Source organism: Amblyomma maculatum, chromosome 3, assembly GCF_055883805.1.
Source record: "Amblyomma maculatum isolate TAMU_Amacu chromosome 3, ASM5588380v1, whole genome shotgun sequence".
NCBI classification, from domain to species: Eukaryota; Metazoa; Arthropoda; class Arachnida; order Ixodida; family Ixodidae; genus Amblyomma; species Amblyomma maculatum.
This window is the reverse complement of record NC_139346.1, coordinates 71,616,557-71,636,301: the sequence shown is the minus strand read 5'-3', so window position 1 is coordinate 71,636,301 and position 19,745 is coordinate 71,616,557. Positions and strand designations below refer to the sequence as shown.

The 19,745-nt window shown below is 43.1% G+C and overlaps 1 protein-coding gene across 2 annotated transcripts in view; it reads right to left on the bottom strand.

The window, feature by feature from the left end:
* The window catches only part of LOC146194963 (fatty acid synthase-like), a 138,836-nt gene that overhangs the window by 70,306 nt on the left and 48,785 nt on the right, over nt 1-19,745 (bottom strand). For both annotated transcript variants that reach the window (XM_084597596.1, XM_084597597.1), the window contains exons 12-16: nt 12,116-12,319; nt 11,387-11,644; nt 9,451-9,667; nt 5,386-5,640; nt 3,734-3,907 (exon numbers count right to left, since the gene is read on the bottom strand). In XM_084597596.1, the coding sequence (XP_084453722.1) occupies nt 3,734-3,907; nt 5,386-5,640; nt 9,451-9,667; nt 11,387-11,644; nt 12,116-12,319 (1,108 nt within the window). The remainder of the gene's footprint in view (nt 1-3,733; nt 3,908-5,385; nt 5,641-9,450; nt 9,668-11,386; nt 11,645-12,115; nt 12,320-19,745) is intronic.

Here is a 19,745-nt window from a genome sequence, read left to right as displayed (position 1 = left end):
TCGACTAGAAATATTAGATGGCTTTAGTTCTCGCGCTCATGAAAATTGCGCTAAAATACTAAAACATACTGATTGCTAACTATTGCTCCTTATGTGGTTGCTGTGGACAGCCTGCAATTCTCAGCACAATATTACTGTTCAGAACACACATCTCCATAGCCTGAAAAAGATGTACATGAAGTCATTTAGGCTAGAATAATGTTAAGAATTATTGTAAAATTCAATATTGAGGCTGTTTAGAAAGTGCAGACATGTATAACATAAATACATAAATATATGCATAAATATTGAATTTGAAAACTTGGACTAGGGCTTCCCATTTTCCTGCGTCGGACCCCTATGGGAATAATGTGGGCAAGCCCAAGTGCGGCTTGCGTTATAGAACCCGCATTGGTCCTATATCATCTGAGGGGCTAACCGAAATAAAAAAAAAATGTCCATTCAGAGCGGCTGCCCGAATCTGTCCAAAGTAGGACCATCGGGGAGAGCTGGCGGGATGCGCCCTTTTGGCAATGCCGGAAAAAGGTGGGCAGCCCCGCAAGCGCTGCCTTCATCGGTCCCTTGTGGGGCCCATCGGGGCTTTATCGACAGCCCCCTTCAGGCCTACGTCGGCCTCTCTTGCAGCACCCACGTTGAGCCCACCGGGGCTGACCTGCATTGCCTACATCGGACCCACCAGGTCCCACCCTTCATAGCCCACTTTGTGCTACCTGGGGAAGAATCGGTTTCAATGGGCTAGGACGGGTTGTGGCGCGTGCGAGACATGCTCTGATTTAGTTGACTAGACATGTTTCCGAGCAAGAGGCTTTCCACCAGCGAACGCGCGCTCGTATTCCTCCGTATTCCTACCGTCTCGCCCGTAATCTTACTCGGGAGGAGGAGGTATCTGTGCGCTGGATTCGGGCAGGAGCGGCTCTGACCCATTCTGTGCGTCATCGGTGGCGTGACGAACGCTTTCAGGTGTCCGAAAAGTACCCGTATCGTGGTGCTTCACCGGAACTGTGAGATGCGAAGCATCTATTGTGGACCTGCCATGCTATGGCATCCGTGAGGTGAGACAGTGCTACTTGGGGAAAGTAGGCCTGTGGTGGGACCTTGACTGTGACTACCGAAAGTGAATGCTAGACTCTCATTTTATTGGCCACTTATACGATTATTTAGGAGACCTGTTTATATTCCTTCTTTTAGCTTTCTCCTGCTCCAGATCCCTTTTCACTATGCCTGATGGCAAACTTCTCCAATAAACAAAAAGTGACTAGCCTTTTGGTTTTGACCGGAGCAGCGTCTCTGTGCGTACAGAGCTTCCACAGTTTTCGTTATTTGAAGGACAATGCATGCCGTGAGTCATTGAAATCTATCGTGCTCATCAACCTACAATTGCGGCCTAACTCTCGTTTTGCTTCCAGCCCGTGGAGGAGAGTAAATACGTTACATTCTTTAGATTTTGATTTACCTATTTCGGAAAGTAGAGCTTCCATGTTCATGAAGGTTTTGTCAGTGCAAATGCAAAAATTCGAAAGACGCTTATGGTACTTACGATAACGAAGAGATAAAGCTTTTATCTGCGAAATTAAGCCTGCAAAGTTTAGAGATTATACAGATAACTAAATAAGGAAACATTATGATAAAAAGCCCAGCTGAGGTTATGACGCAGAAGAAATCATGAAAGAGCTAGAAAAAAAATTCTAATAAGAAATTGAAAGAAAAAAAATTAAACATTCACGTGAAATCTGAAGGCTCAGCGCTGCTGCCCTTTTTTTCTGTCGTCTCATTTTATTCGCATTTATTTATTACTAAATCACCTTTTTGAAACCTCCGAGGCGACAAGCTGGGCCAAAATGTGGGACTCAACAAAGCAGGTGTGATTTGTTATGGCGACATAAAGGAACCTGTTTTGAGGTCCTGGATCCTAGTTCCTAATATTTGTTTTTAACAGCCTGAAACTTAAAACTGTTCTTCTCCTCTAAACCTGCCTTTTTCTTTTACGTTAATTAGCTTTTTGTGACTACCTTTATTTTTCCCAACACAGAGAAAAACATGCTGTCACATGTGAATAATTGGTGCCAGGTTCACCTCCGAACCATATGTACCCAGCTTATTACGTGCAGGTAGTGCAGTTCTTATACCATGGCGTAATTTTTGGATCATGTCGTCGAAACAACTACTTAAGTTGGAAGTAGTTTGGATAAAAAAATTTGATACAGTGACTGAGTAAATTCCAAACTCGCTTATAGGCAAGCCGTTGTTATACAAATCGCTTTCTCTGCAACTAGACCGGCACATAATAAGCATTCAAATACGCTAACTTAATACCACTTCACACTGACTGCTTCAAATACTCATTCTTCCCTTTAGCTACAAGAGAATGCAGCAGCCTGAGTTCATCTATTGCTAATTTGTCTTCGTTTACTAAGTTTGCAATCGCTGTGGAAAGATACTTAACTTATTACCAAAAAGTTCTTTTATGCTCATATTCTCTGTATGCCGCCCGTTAGATTCTGTTCTTGTTCTGTTCCTTGTGATTTACGCCTATACATATGAAAACATCACGTTTAAGTTTTTATTTCTCCTCTTAGTGTAGTGTCGTAATACATGTATAATTCTCGTTCTTACCTGCTTCATATTTGTTTTTATTTGTATAATATATTTCACCATTTTGTACCCTATGCTTTTTACATTCTTGATTTGCTTTGTGCATATGATCATGTCACTGTGTGTTCCTTACATGCTCTATGTACACTTCTCTGTACTAACATATGCCCAACTGCAACAATCCCTAATGAGATTAGCAGTATCTGTAAATAAAAATAAATAAATAAATATAGTGCTGACACGGAGCAGAAGAACTGTAGAAAAAAGGTTTCCCATTTATATCTGCTGCGTGCTTGTTGCATGCTGTCCTATGGCAAGTGGTCTCAGATTCTGGACAGCTGCTAATTCTTATGCCGTAAGAAGATATATTTCATGACAAAACGTATGTATAAAGAAGCCGAGAAGCTAACAAAAAGTCTCGAAATGAAATTTATCACAAGCTGTGAATGTGATGCTTTGAAAGCTCTAAATATTTTCAAGGACAGAGAAAAAGGGGTCACATATAAGATGGAGCCGGAATCGTGAAGTGTTACACATTTTTTCACAGACCTTCTTGTCCATGTCTCTTTTGTACCGTTCCTTAAAGGACAAAGCGCGTCCAAAGCACCATATTGAACTATTTAAGTCCAGTTCTAACTATTTCAGTTTTATGCAGGAAATTTGCAAGGGTGACTGTAATGGAAAATACAGCATGATCGGCCTGGGAAGAAACACTACTTAATCGCAGACTACCTAAGCATAAGAACCTAAAATAGCCAAGATTAGTGCAGTGTATTCAATGCGTCAAGTGAAATCCCGCGATCTTTTACAGCAACGCACTCGACTGCAAGTGAGCCTAACCGTACTTGGAAGACTCATAGAGTCAGAAATGCAAGGTCACGAAACATTCGGGAATATGGAAGCCCAAGTTAGGGGAAAAAGGATGACTGTTCCCTCTGCTGAGGGGTTTGGACTTTAGTTGGCTTTCCTTATAATTAAGCTTGAAAGAAACATTGAAAACAAATCCAAAACACAGCATTTTGCAGGTCAAATTCCTCATCAGTTGCTTTGTTTTCGCCAGGCAACCTTCACGAAAACAAAACTCGATTGGTGACACAGAAGAGACTTTTTCAAACCATAATCTGCTGACTTGATCAGTTACCTGTGTTCTGGGCCTTCTCAATAGCATTTGTGTGTAGTGCGGGGTCAATGTGGCATTTCCTTATTCGCAATGGTAATCGCAGAGCTCTGCCAGGAGCATCCAGCAGGCCAAACTGCAGCATTGTGTCCATGAAGGTTACCCAGTTATCTGCCCACTTCAGCTTGCCGTAAGGCTCTGAAAGTGGGAAGAAACACAGGCAAAACAGAACAGTGCTCAGGCATAATAGAATACTTAATATTGCGTTAAAATTTGTCAGACTTATAGTGGCACTTCAGGCATAATCAATTAAAAACCACAACGTCTGTTCCGACTGGAACGCGAGCCCTCCTAACTGGCCTTGTGCATACATAGAAAAACAGAAATTGCTTGCTCCTGAAGCTGACATTCACAAATCTATCTTGGCTACTACTCTGCGCCAGGTGGAGATGCTCAGCTGATTCATTGCAAATAACAGGGAACTTATTAACAGCCTAGAGAAGATTATTTACTTTGAACAGCATCTTCGGCCTTTTGGTGTATTGCAGAACCTCGTTCTTGAATTTAATAACCCCGCTTTCGCTTCTCCTTTAGTGGGAAACGAGATTCGCAAATGTTGGTTTGCAATGCCGATAAGCCATTAGTTTTGGCGACCGGGAAGTGTAATGACCTTTAATGTTTATAATATTTTCTTTGTCTGGAGTCTCAAAGTGGTTAACCTACAGATAAAGACGCTGCAGGGACGATGAGAACGACACAAATATACGAAGACATACTCCGGGTCCTTGATTGCCATCCCTTTATCGCAATTCTATTGAATAACCCGCCTTGCTTTTCGCAAACAAAAAGAAGAGGGATCGGCTGAAATATGAAATGAATGCTTGAATATATTAAATTGTTCCCAATAATTCTTCTGAGGCTGAAATTCATTTTTTGTCTATATACGTTTGGAGCCCTGTGCCAGATTAGCCTACTTTTCATTATTGTGCATTCCCCAATGAAACCTCCGTCTTGTCGAAATCGAACAGACAGTTCTCTCATTTTCAAGACGGAAAGGTGGATACATTCCCTTGGTGTCTGGGGAATGGCTGAGATGAAGCGTAAGGTGGTGCGAATCCTCAGTACGTGAACCTTGAACTGAAGCGATGCAAAATTAAATGTACGTTAGGCGCACAAAAATAGAGAACCTTTCAGATAAAAATTAGAATTTTAGGTTTAATATAAAATAAGTAAAAAAATGCTGGTAAATGCTAGTAACACTCCTTCAGTTCTTGGATCTGCATGCCATTGCATGTGTCAGGAATCATTTCTTGAACACAATCCTCTTTGTTATTCTTATGAATTGCATACCAACTATAGCCTACAAATTTTGTTTATGTTCCTCAGTGTTACGCACAGAGTGAGAGTAACAGTGTTCACCATTTCTCTTGCATCAGTGCAAAGATACGAGGGTTTGCATTCTTGTAAAATGTACACACATAACTAAGCAAAATAAGTGAACATTTGCCGTATTCCCATCTTGCCAATGTAGCCTCAACTGCATCGCCTATAACTCAAAGTTCTGGCACAATGTTTGCTGAAAATTTACTGGCAGTGACGAGTTCAAGCCGCTCACTCGAAACCACAATATTTCAGAAAAAGCAGTTTCCGAACAAATGGGACAGTTAAAAACTCACGATGTAGGTCAGCTTTTATAATGCCTTGGAAATCTGCACCATACTCATATCCACGCAGCCGGAGCTCCTTGTAGACGTCCTCAGATACTAACTCGTAGGCCACTTCATCCTCAGGACACGCGGCCGACTCGGTGTAGAAATGATTGTCCTCTTCATTGGTCGTGCGAATAATACCATTCACCACCAGCGTTCCGCCCTCGGTGATTTGAAACTCCCCAGTGGCTCGCAGGATGGTGATGTTGAAACGAACTGGGCCTGTGAATATGTGCGCCGTACCTTTTAAGCTCTCCGTTAAAATCTTGAAGAGGTTCTTCAATTGAGCTAAAATGTTGGTAAAAAATACTACTATTTTTAGGACCAGCAGTGTGTATTATTTGTCGTATTTAAATTTCAAGTTACCAGTTGCATCACTGCATCATCTGCTACGAACACGCCCTCTCAGCGAAAACAGTTCTAGCTTTAAATACTCTTGCAACCCTGTGTGCAATGTCGTTGATCTCAGTTATGCTGGCGGAATGTTCTGACATTATGACATAATTTTAATCTGAAGGCTTTTCAATATTTGCGCTAGGTAATACGCTTTTATCGCTTCGACTCTGACTCCAATAAAAAGAGCTGGCCTATGTCTACACATACATACATACATACATACATACATACATACATACATACATACATACATACATACATACATACATACATACATACATACATACATACATACATACATACATACATACATACATACATACATACATACATACATACATACATACATACATACATACATACATACATACATACATACATACATACATACGTACATACATACATAGATACATACATACATACATACATACATACATACATACATACATACATACATACATACATACATACATACATACATACATACATACATACATACATACATACATACATACATACATACATACATACATACATACATACATACATACATACATGGTCTTGAATATTTAAGGGCTGGGATTTAAAAAATTCCTATGCAAAATCTACTATTCATTCGAGCTGAAATAACGTTCACAAAGTAGCAAAATATAGTCTACGTTATTTTATAAGTGATTCAGCATCGGTACTTGCCTAGATTTTCCGAAATCGAGAAAAAACTGCTCTCAGCGGCGTGCACAACTTTCGCAGAAGAGAGTCGAATTGCTATTTTGAAATGATGCGTCATCTGTCGGGCAGCGAGGCAAGCGCGCCAACGGCCGGGATGGAGCTTGTCTCAATGCTCGACAGATGACGTATCATGTCAAAATAGCTTTTCGACTCTCTTCTGCGAAAATTTTGCACTCCGCCGAGAGCAGTTTTTCCTCGATTTCGGAAAATCTAGGCAAGTGCCGATGATGAATAACTTATCAGATAACGTAGACAATATTTTGCTGCTTTGTGAACGTTATATCAGCTGGAATGGGGTAGTAGATTTTGCACAGGAATTTTTTAAATCCCAGCCCCCAAATATTCAAGACCCTGTACATACATACATACATACATACATACATACATACATACATACATACATACATACATACATACATACATACATACATACATACATACATACATACATACATACATACATACATACATACATACATACATACATACATACATACATACATACATACATACATACATACATACATACATACATACATACATACATACCGTACACAGTAATAGGAAATAACCGTACTTGGCTGGTGGATGTATATGAACAACTCAGATTTTTGGTCAGCGTTTCAGCAGGAGCCCTGCCTTTCTCAAGAAAAGCAGGCGTCCTGCCGAAACGTCGACTAAAAGATAAAAATTAACCTAGAAGCAGTATCAAGCATTTTGTGGCTTGTATAATATATTGCCGCGAACCATTTAAATATTTATTTGTTCATTTTCGACAGCTGCCGGCATGCGGGCTTATCACTGTAATTCCAGCGCACGAATCGATTCTGTATTCCATGTTTTTTCATGCTGATTGTCGAGAAACGCATCTTATCATTTTTTTGTCTCTAAAGTTGCGCCGAGATATATCTCGAAGCCACTCACGTGTATTTCTACAAAGTTCCAGTTTATGCTTATTACAGTTTGCAACATTATCTAGATTTTTAATCGCCGCCTGTAAAATGAGCCTGACTAGCCTAATCGGTATTGTTTGTGTGATGATCAGCGTGCACGTGTGCTGTACCACCGCCGTCGAATCGCTTAGTGCTTTGGCGGGCGTACGCCAGCCCAATAAAGAATGTCCTGAGTTCTTCCAGACTCATCAGCCTTGTCGCGAGCTTGGTAGCTAAGCTAAATTTTTACTTCTGCATAAGTATTTTACACTTGCGAACAATAAAAGGTGCTTTGTACGAACGACTGCTTGATTGGTTTTTGTTATGAAGTGCAACTGAGAGACAGAAGGAACTGCGTAAAAACGCTGTGTTCTGATCATTTATTTAATTATGGACCGACAATTCGCCATTTCGTTCAAATTTTGACGTACGCGTGAAGTGTGCCGCAGGACGCTGCCAGGTTAAATAAGAACACAATCGGGTTACGCATTCTGAAGAAAAAGAGATATAAAGCCGCAGAAAAAAAGCGCGCAGTTGTCTGCTTCGATATATTTACGCTAAGTATGAAAACGACGATGCTCCTGCAGGAACCAAGCCGCTATGGTGCATTTTCGCGATTCGGAAGCCTCGGGTTGCAGTGAGGGCAAGTAAAATATGTTGTGGCGTTGCGGTACCAGTGTGACATGACATACTTGTGGTGTGACATTCGACAGCAGCTATGCACGAAGAGGCTGCGCGAGTTGTAGCTGAAGGGCAAGGAGGGCAACGGAATATTCCCAGTGGCTTCCCGCTGAATGGGCGCGGAAAATAGCATTGCTCCTCACAACCGTCGATAACCGCTTACATTCACTTATCAGCGGCTTTTAAATGCAGGAACTAAAACGGTTAACCCTTTAACTGGCAAGAACAGATAGAGCGATGCTATAACTCTTTCCTTGGTTTGTATTCGTTTTTACTAGTCTAAATGTACATACAAAATAATGGGAATGCGTTCGAACAAAGATTTAAAAAAATACAGTGCGTCAACAAATTTGTTCATCTGCCAAGATAGGGAGCACAAAGCTGGCAACCTGACATGCGTCAGTCATGTCCTATTTGAGGTGGAATTGAAGAAAGCACTTTTTGCCGCTTTTCAGGCACAAAACGACGTCACATTTGGTGCACTTGAAGCCACACACCTTTATGGCGGAGAGCACAGCGCCCTTTCAGCTCCTGTGTTGACTTTGACTTCCACAAAACAGCGTTGTTTCCTTGGCTAAAAGAAGATAACTACACTACTTGTCGGCGAAAGAAAACAAAATATGAAGTGATGAAAAGCTAACGTTCCGCGGTGTTCATTTCACCTTCATATTAACACGTGTACTCAGATTTCCGCCGTGAACACTTCCCTACAAAAAAGTGACCTTGAGCAGCTGACATACAAGCGGCAACGCAGAGCTAGTTCTAAACAAAGTTTTCTGTGTATACTTACGTGTCCTGTATCACATTCAAATCAATTGCGGATATAAAAACAAATGCAAACAAATGCAAAAATAATGCAATGCAATCTCTATTACGCTGTTTTCACTTCGTGTGCAGTTGTCAAATTTACTAACAATACAAGGTAAATAAAATCTCGAAAGAAGGATTGCGCTACATTGTGTTATATATGAATGTTTTTCTAAACAACAAAAGTGATGTGCTGTGCAGCATCTCTGGAATATAATACCAATGCAAATGATATCCTGAATCATTACTACTCCTGCTAATATATGAGCTGAGTTTAAGATTTTTGATTCAATATGAATTCAATAGACGAAGGTGAAACAAGATTGACCACATACTGCCCAAAAACACTTCAGTGATATCTTTCATCACAAGAAATTCGGCGAAGCTCGCGTTTCGATACAAATAACGCACTACAAAACGACAATATATATATAATATAATTGCTCTACTCAATACTTGGAAAAATGCATACAAATTCTTAACTTACTGCCCTTGTGCAAGACAGTGGCTCGATGGAAGGTGACGTTTTCCAACACTACAGGCATTTTGTCGAATGGCTTGCCGGAGTGTTTTGCCAAGAACTTCCACGCCATCACAATATACCCGGTTCCAGGAAACAGAACGCGTCCGTCAATTTGATGGCTAGCCAAGTACGCGTCCTTATCGTTGGTCTCCATATCCACCTCCACAATTTCTTCCGAGGACTGCAGAGAGCGCAACGTCAGTGGGGTATTGTTCATCGGTTGCAAAAAATTCAGAGCGGGGTTTCAAGTCATTGATTACTTGCAATAAATATTTGTGTATTTCTATCTAACTTATTGCGCCTTCAAACGGTAATGTTGCGTTGCAACTACTAACTACCTGTGATCAAATGGCCGTTTGCCAAATAAGGGTACAAGGGCGAAGGGGCAGTGACAATAGCATCGTGTGAAATGGTTGGGCCACACGACGGTGCGCATAGCCGCCTCCTGCCTGGCGTGTGCTCGCTCTGTGGTCGGTGTTCTAAGTTAGCTTGGACTGTGTATGCATTTATATATCATTTTCAGCAACATCCACCTATGTGCAGTCGAACCAAAGACACCGCGATTGTGTTGCCCTCTTAAGGTGGATTGAAGATGAGTCGGTATGAATAATGGGCTTTCCCCAACGCTCCGTAGTCGTGCGTTAAAATTCCAGATATTAGTTTGTGTATTTCGGTAACTAAAATTACAAACTTGAGTCGAACCACATTCGAAACCGGCTTAGACATCTAATAAGTAAAATTGCCCGCTTCCAAAATTTACTCGGACGACTATTACAATCAGCTCGCAAAGTCTTTATATCTCAGTAGTCAGTCAAGATTTGTACGCCTTGGCATAATAGTCGATTGGATGGCGGAGTCAAACTCTCTATCATGCTTTTTTGCCCATGTTTAGACTTATATCGGCCGCATTAGACTACCTCCGTTAGTTCAAGCATAGTCGATCCACTCTATAATATGTAGTATGTTTCCAATCAGGTTGCGCCGATTAATTCCCACTGACACATCGGCCCTTTCAATTCAGTGTTCCTGGCCAGAGCCCTTCATGCGCTGGTGTAATTTAATGAGTCATTCAGTCTGACCAGTCTTGTATACGTTGCAGAAAATTAGTAACAGATACTAATTCCAATTACTCGACTTCAAAATGTAACTGATCACAGTGGTCAGTTATAGGGCCAAAACTGTAACTGACAAGTATAAGACACAAATAGATAAAATTGCGTCACTTTTCTTCTACCTTTATAGCCATGACGGAATCTGGCTTAGTGATATATAAAACCATTCCATACGTGATTACTCAAAGAAGCGAGAGTAGTATAAACTCATTATGCGTGCGAGCACGATGCGTGGGGAAAAGCGACCAATCTCTTCAGGAATTTCTGGGACATTTTGCGCATCGATTGTCAATTCAGAATCTGTAGCAGGGTTGTTTATGCAATCGATAACACTGCAAGCAGCTTGATTATTACTTAACACTTGAAGTTCTATCAATAAACAGCAAACGAGAAACCTTTACATGATTACATGACAGCTTGACATTTGATATAATTCATGTAGGGCTTAATAGTTGGATTGAAGGAGGTATGCTTGCACACTAATTATATTCCTCTAGCCATGTCTTAAAGGAACTAAAGAAGAAACTTCTAAAACATTTGTTGCCTGTAATTTAATAAATGTCTGTTACTAATTTTCGTAGCGCAATGAAGGTGTCTAGCACTAGCACAAGTGTATAAACTCCAACTGTTGGCTGCACATGCGATTGCCAGCAATGGTGGACGATGTGAGGAATCATGAAGTTATCAGAGTCACTCAACAGTCCTTTTGTATGTTGTCATGTTTGTGAGGTCGTGAAGAACATTATAGTTAACAGTGAACCGCTAAAATATTTGGGCTGTTGTCTGACCTGGTCAACGGTGTAGAAGTCATTCCATCTGGCGACGGTCCAAGACTGCGAATGGTCCCAACTGACCAGGTGCGCGATGCTGGGTGTCCCGCGGGGCACAGGAAGTGGCACCGGCGGGTAAAGTGGCGAAAGGTCCAGTTTGACACCCAGGGAGTGAAGCTTCCCCAGCGAGCCCAGAAAGAACTGCGTGTTGTCCTCATAGCGCTTCATCAGACCGAGACAGCTGACGCCGGAGCCGAGGGCGCGCCTCAGTATCGGCTGCATTCCATTAAAAGACCGAATAAACTTCAAACCAGGAATGAGGCACAAAAGCATTGATTTGTTGGGTACGATATGATGATCGATACGCACAGGAAGTGTGCACATAATCACAACCCATAAGAACTGCTTATCGTCTCCTAAGCTGAATGTCCGCGGTGGAATGCCCTTTTCATACACCGGAACCCCGCTAGATTCACTGATGCTGTAATCGCCCAATTATACTGCTCGGAACAGGCCATACCGCTCAGAAGTATTGAACAAACTATGTATATAATGCCATCTAGTTAGGCTGAAGACCCTAATTCAGTGGTTTATAATTTAGAAACGGTCTAGTTTGTTTTCTGTTAGGCTGCCATACGTACTGACAATTTCGACAGTGTATTCTGTTATAACGACTGCTTCCGGTGAAATCGGCTAGAAGGGAATAAAAACAGCAAAATCTAATTGTTTTAAAACGGAACATGTTACCAGTAGAAGGCAATGTGGGCCGATATCGATCACCACAGCGTCTTTGGGCACGTGCTGCAAGGCCTCGATGAAAAGAACTGGTGACAGCAGGTTATTAACATGGTACTCCGGCGAGGAGCTCTTTGCAACGGACTCCTGCCAGCGACTCTCCGGCAGTGATGAGCAAACCCAGCGGGTGCTGCGAGGCTTTGGCTCCGGGATAACCTGCGAGTCACAAAATGCAAAGAAAAAAATCCGAGTGTCAACAAGCTTTACTGTAGTCTCTATTTATTTTTCTTATGGGAAGGAGAGCGTCAACAGCACGTGCATTCCATGCCATTCATTGCACTTTCAGGATCAACATGGCGTAGTGGAGCATTATCCACAACCGCTGATTCTTAGGGCAGAGGTTGCAGGGTAAAGGAACTTTATCAAATTTAAAGAGCAATTTCCTGAGGCACCCCTGAAAGCCCATTAGAGTTTAAACTGTAAACCTTGCGAACCAAACGAATCCTCTCGCGATCAACGATTGCCGTATGTCACCACAGATGCTACTTGGTCGGCTAAACACTACAGAATGAAATAGAAACGTAAAGTTTGAGGTTGAGTGTTTATACGAACCCACGGACCATCGTTCTCTCTAGAGAGGTCAAAACTGCTGCTTAACAAAAAAAAGGACTCGACAATACAATGATTAGTAAAAGACGCTTTCAGTTTACAATTTCGGTTGAGCGGTGTGCGAAACGGAAATGAAATTGAGTATGTTTTCTTGAAGCATATGGATTTTATCTGGGCAGAAATGAGCGGTGTGCGATAAAGGAAAATGAAATTCAGTAATCTTCCTTAAAGCATGTGGGGTTCTATTGTCTGGGCAGAAATGGGCAGCTTTGAAGTGAAAAACAGCCACCCTTGTTTCGGCGTCCTTCACTCGACGGCACAGGATGAGAAGAGTCCAGTAATTTGGTACGAGTACTGGATGGAGGAACGGCAGCCACTCCGTATTCGCCGCGAGTTCGACCTAGAGGTGGCGCCACCGTCACTCCGATAGAGTAGATCGGCAGCCGGCGGAACTCGCAGAAACGCACGCGGCGTATGCCTGCTTCTGATTTACTGCCGGGTTGTTGGCGACGAAAAAGTGTCTGATGCAATGCATCAGTGGTTCGCTGTTTACAGTGTTCCAATAGTGCAGAAAAACGATCTGTGGATTACGAAAATGCAGTTCAGAATAAAAAATGCTTCGATTTTAGGAAAGCAAGGCACTCACACCCGTCTTTTAGGTTTACTGGCATCACTTTGCACGCTTCTTTGCGTTGTACGGCGCTCACAGGCCTGATACTTGGGAATGAACATGACATATCTTATCGCCTTTAAACAGCGTGCGCATGTCTTATACGAGTGAGATAGACAAATTTAGTATCAAGCCCACGGAGATACAAGGTTCGTGCTCTGACTTGCAGTACTTGAGAATTAATCGCGGCAGCCTTGTTCATTATATCGTATTTGACTCGAGGATTAAGCAGGTTAAATGCAGCACGGACCGTGTACTCCCCGGCGGGTTGCCTAGACTGAATGGACATCAACTGTGGCTAGACAACCGTGCAGTATTACCCACAAATGAGATTATTCCGCCCCTGTACAGGAAACCTGGGCGCACAGGAAACCTGACTGCTAGCGTGCAGAGCGGTGAATGATTTGAATTCGCCGAACTCTCGTCCTTGTGTGCCTGTGTGTGCCTCTTGCGCTTTGTGTTGTTGTTACCTTCTCTGCTGCCTTCTTCCAAGAGATGTGTGGCCAACTAGCTCATCGTTCGACTCTATTATCGTTCACAAAAAGGCGGATGCTTATTTTGGCGGATAATCTGGTATTGTTGCTCTGCGAAATTACTCTAAGTGATATTCCTGAAACCAAGGGGAAGAATTGCTGATGTGTGTGATGTTTATATATGGTAAATTGGTACTGTAATTATTTTTTTTTGATGACAATGAATTTCACCATGTGAAAGAACTTTTACACAAGATTTAAGAACATCAGCGTTAATATCCAGTAAACTTAAAGTGCAAGCTACGAATCAGTAGCTGCGAAGACATCGTAAAAACTGTGCTTGGTCGCTGTCATGTTCTAAGTTTTGAAGGCTGAATATTTCTTTATCATTGTAATTATTGTTGAGCAGTTGCTTGCGGTGTACTGCCGTTTACTTCCAAAACAAGTGCCAGATGTAAACTTATCCTTAAAGAAATCGAAGTCATATTATGCGACTATAGATATGTATTCTTTCCCGAACTAAACAACGATGGTTAAGCCCATATGAAGCTATTTTACTCTCTTTTTTAGAAACAACCAGTTTCCTCGAAAGACACCACGGACGAAAAGGAATTCTTTTCATTCTAATTGGCTACTGTACATTGATCTTTGTGTGTTATGTAATATTTAGTGTAACAGGTGCTGGGAACATTTCTCAAACGTTAGAGCATTTCCCTAAAGCGAAATGTGCCCACTACACTGTTACCGATGAGCAGAAGCCTTCAAAAGAAAAAAAAAGATGAAAAGAAATGCACATATGAGTTTACCGTGCCATGCGACATCGGCTATATGATGGATGAAGTAGGGGCGGTCATCGATGTCGTTGACCACATGGGATCATTTATTTAACAAGCAGTCAAACCCCAGAGCTGAGAAGCCCCTTTCGAAACGGCCGGGATCGAATCCCCTGTTCTCTAAATCAGCAGTCGAGCGCTTTAACATCCAGACGCCGTGACAGAGGTTTAACAGCAAAAAAAGAAAAAGATGGTACTTAGACAACTCTATTGTGGGTACAGAAGGCACAAGTGGCTTGTTCAAACTGAATTCTGCTATGCAGCAGTGTGCGGTTGCATGTTTCAGTAGTTGCTTTTTTCCAAACAGAAACGGCAACATACGATTTTTTAGCATTTGAATCAAGTTGTATTTATGGCAGCAACCTGTTTTGCTTTGAAATGGCGCCTAGCGACAGCACCGCTTTGTTTGAGACACCTCTTGTCAAAACAATCTCAAGCGCCAAAGACCGCGACTGATGGTGTCCTTTTCAGCATGACATACTCGATAAGAACAAGTATTGTTTTTAATGACGCGTGGGGTGATAGCCTGCTCATATTTCTTTTGCGAGAGGCCGATAGATCAACAAAAGCGCACAGGAACCGCGAAACAACCAAAAAGCACTCTTGTACACGCCGCACGCGAGCACGTAAATCACTGCGGGCTGGCACGCGACGCGGATATGCATCCACACAGTGTAGGGTTCACCGCTATGACACTAGGTGGCGACTCTGCTCTATCTCGAGGCCAATAGGCGGCAAGGAATGATGAACACACAAATACGCCGCGGGCAGTCATTATATGAACGTAGGGCGGATCAAGAACGTGGCGGCTGCAAAACATGGAGCATCAATGTACCCACAGCTCTATCCTATTGTCCGCGAGAATAACGCCTCTATGTTACGTCCTTTATGTCTAAACGCTTATCAAAGTTGAGTACGGTGCATCAGAATGCAAACGGCACATATTTTACTAATAGTAGTTGTGCAGGCAAGAAAGTATAAGCGAGGAGTATAATCCAAAGTAAATATGGGTGTAACAGAACTGACAAAAGATTGGCGGTCTAATCCGTGCTACACCCAGATTTTTTAACTGCAGGAATGCAATGCATGCGTGCTCGACAATCTTCTTTGGCATACACCTAGTACAGATTGTGAGGAAACATATTTTTAATCCTATGTGCTCTTGTGCTGTCGCGCAGGACAGCGAGCGAGTAGCGGCATGTGGTAACTGGTTACACCAGCGTGTAGTGCTAAGTTGTAATTAATGCAAGTTGCATCTTTTTGTGGCTTATAGTGGGTTATTAACAATAATCATAGCTCATAGTGTCTTGGCAACATAGGTGATAGCTGATATGTGGAATATGTAAAAAAATGGTCGTTCAATCACAAGAGCATGATTACCCGAGTATACGGCTACATTTTGATAAGTACTGGCATCTAGCACCAGTAAAGCGATTCAAACAAAATTGCCGTGCACTTTAGCTGCGCCACATGGCGCCACGAGACCAGCAGCGGAAATGTTTAGCGTCGGGCTAGACTAATATTCTACCAGCCATATCGCATTCATCATCATCATCATCATCAGCAACAGCAGCATCATCATCATCAGCTTAACTATAGCCACTGCAGGGAGAAAGCCTCTCCCATATTTCTCCAATTAACCCGGTCCGGTGCTAGCTGTATCCACTTGACCCCTGCGAGCTTCTTAACCTCATCCGCACACCTAACTTTCTACCGCCTGCTGCTACGCTTTCCTTCCCTTGAAATCCAGTTTGTTACCCTAAGCGACCATCAGTTATCCTCTCTTCGCACTGCATGTCCTGCCCATCCCCATTTCTTCTTGATTTCCAATAGAATGTCAGTAACTTGAGTAATTTCCCTGACCCACTCTGCACGCAATCTACCTCTTAATGTACCACTAGTATTTTTCGTTCCATAGCCCTCTCCCTCTAATAATATACAAGATACAGTGTCGAAGTTCTGCACTGGCTGCACCGGGAGCAGCGGAACTGTAGGTGACGCGAGAATGGGCGGTGGTGAAGGGGGAGCCTGACTCTGCAGAACTTCCGCATATGTGGGACGATTGTCGGTCCCCGACAGCAATGGCGGGCTCGGAACTACAGGCGAAAGAGGGCTCTTGAGTGCCTGCCGCACCTCCTCCCGCACTATAGCAGAAACGGAAGATGGCGATTGCTGCAGAGGGATCCAGAACTTGCTTAGTTCTTCGCGCACGACGCTGCGAATCAGTTCGCGCAATGCATCGGGATGCCGCTCTGAAGATGCCAATGATTCCGCGGTTGTGCGTGTATGAAAAGGTCGGTCATAAGCCACGGCACGTTGGTGTAGCACCTTTTCCATTGTGGTGGCCTCCGCAAGGAATCCGTTTACAGTCGAGGGTGGGTTTCGCACAAGGCCTGCGAACAACTGCTCTTTCAAACCCTGCATCAAGTGCCTGACCTTTTTGTCCTCGGACATTGCGGGATCGGCTCGCCTGAAGAGGCGCGTCATGTCCTCGACGTATGCTTGGACACTCTCATTCGGCCTTTGGATGCGAGAGTGAATGGCACGTTCTGCATGCTCGTGACGATCTGCGCTAGTGTAAGCCTCGAGCAGTTGACGACGGAATTCCCGCCACGAAGTTAAAGCTTGCTCTCGGTTCTCGTACCAGATACGGGCGCCGTCCTCAAGGCTGAAGTAGACGTTCCTTAGTTTGGCAGCATCGTCCCACTGGTTGAATGCAGCGACACGTTCAAACTGAAGGAACCAGTCCTCCACATCCTCAAAGAGGTCCCCATGGAAAGTCTTCGGTACCCGAGGGGCCTGCAAGGTGTAGTTACAGGCCGGTGCGAGGCCCGTCACCTGCTGCGCAGGAGCACTAGATGTCATGGCGGCGGGTGTTGGCTGAAACTCCGGAGACAGTCCCTGGAGCCGTCGACTGGAGCGATGCACGGGGGTGTCCAATGGTACAGGGCTGGCGCGACGTCTTGTAGATGGAGATTCTTGCATAGGCGATCGTTTTACCCAGCACCTCCACCAGAATGTCACGTACACGGTGACTAAGGATACCAATGATAGCAGGGGTAGCCCAGACACAAGAACACAGCAGCACAGACGCAAACGTGCAAGCGACACTTTGTCGTCCTCTTCAACTTCGTCCTCCTTTTTCACACCTTAGTCATGCGCCACCTGGCAACGCTAGGTGGCAATATAAAAAAAAGAATAATCACGCTTTGTAATCATTTTTACTGTGCAAGCTTGCCATAAGGCATATTATAAACACCCATGTAAATTATTTTCTCTATGGAACCGGAGAAGGCTCGTGCTCTTATAGTTGTCGGTGAGCCATTTGGGGAAGTCGTCTTTCCTTGTTGTGGTTAGTCCCACTTACTGCAGAATCTGCGTCCATGAAGCCCTTGTCTCTGCACAAGTCCACAGCAGGTGACAAACATTCCCTTCTGCAGCTGGTGTAGAACTCTTCGGGCATGTGGTGGGTCCTATGTCTTCTTGAGATTCCCATCGGCATGTTACCGAAGGGGTAAGGGCCACCCCAGCCCTTATCATTCTAAAGAAAACCTCCTCCAATCTCGTAAATAGTAATTACTTAGTACTTACTTCTTACTTACGTCTTTGGGATTTGTTTTGAAAAACACCTACTAAAACATAGGGGAATTTCTGAAAATCTTCTGATATAAAATCGTGACGGAAGATGGGAGCTGAAATTCAGCAAGTAAATATATTCCTGCAATAATATCTTCTTTGATTTTTGTTCTTTTCATGACAGACGACAGTCACTTATAAGTCTTTTTGTTCAATTTATTTCTCAAAATACTTTCTCGGTTAACGAGGCACTACAGCGCTGCGTTCACTGCGTCGTTCTTAATCAGCCTGTGTATGAGAAAAATGCGCTGAGATTTAGCGCATCAGTAGCACCGCCCATCGGCTGCCTTGCCCCTATTTTATAAAGCAGGACAATTTCAACTACCTCGAACGGACGTACGGAAGAGTGGCTAAATAACCGCGAAAGCCGGTTACTACTTCACAAGGCTTCATAATTCGATTTTTCCTACAGTGACATGAGCATAAACAAACGATTGTTAATTTGTCCTTGTTATTTTCGAAATCTGGGGCGGGAATATAGTGTAAAAGCATCCCGATTTATCTGTGCGCGACCGGGAGCTTCGTGCTCGGAGATCAGACTGATAACCGCGGCTCATGCGCTTGTTTTTGCTATTGCAATACGGACGAAAAGTTGAGCATTCAACATTAGGACAGGGAAGGCTTACGCATTTCGCATTCTAGTGTGGATGTTGCAACCACCTGGATGCCACATGGAGGCAATAAATAATTCATCGCTCTTCTTATTAACTCCTCTGAAATGTTTGGAGAGAGGTACTAAGACAAAAACCGGCATGTGTTCCTGCAAAAACTATCGCAGCTTGCCTAGCAACCCCAGCAAAAGATTAGAGAGGGAGAGCAAGAGAGCTGTGCTTGCAAACAACTCTCCGACGACAGAATTCGCTTGCTGTTAGCTCCGAATCGAAGATATGTCGCTTCAAGAGCACTGAAAGCGATACTGTACGTAACTTACTTAAATGCTTGAGTTTGGTTGCATGCCTGTGCATTGCTAAAAACTTTCAAGAAATATTTATTTAGCGTACCTACGAAAGAATCTCTGCGGGTTAGGTAGATGGTCTGTGGATCAGTTCAGAACAACTTACCTATTGTAGGCCTCTCGCTGTAGGCTATAGCTCCTTCACCATAAAAAAAAAAAAAAATCTGTTTTTATTGAACATGCAATGCTGCGAAATGAGGGTTCACCGTGTCTTTCCCTTGGCCGCGAATTTTTTCTAGGCCGATTGTCGATTGCAGCGGATACACGCAGCACATTTGTGAGGAGCGTAAATGTAAGCATATCCTCATCACAACATTAACAAAGATGCCCTACACACATGTATAGGTTATCAGAAAATAACGGATAGTAACGCTGTTGCATCTTTTTTTTTTTTTTTTTTCAAATTAGCGCCCGTTCTTTCTTGCATTATTGGGCAGCTACGGGAACACGTTTCATCGATGCAATT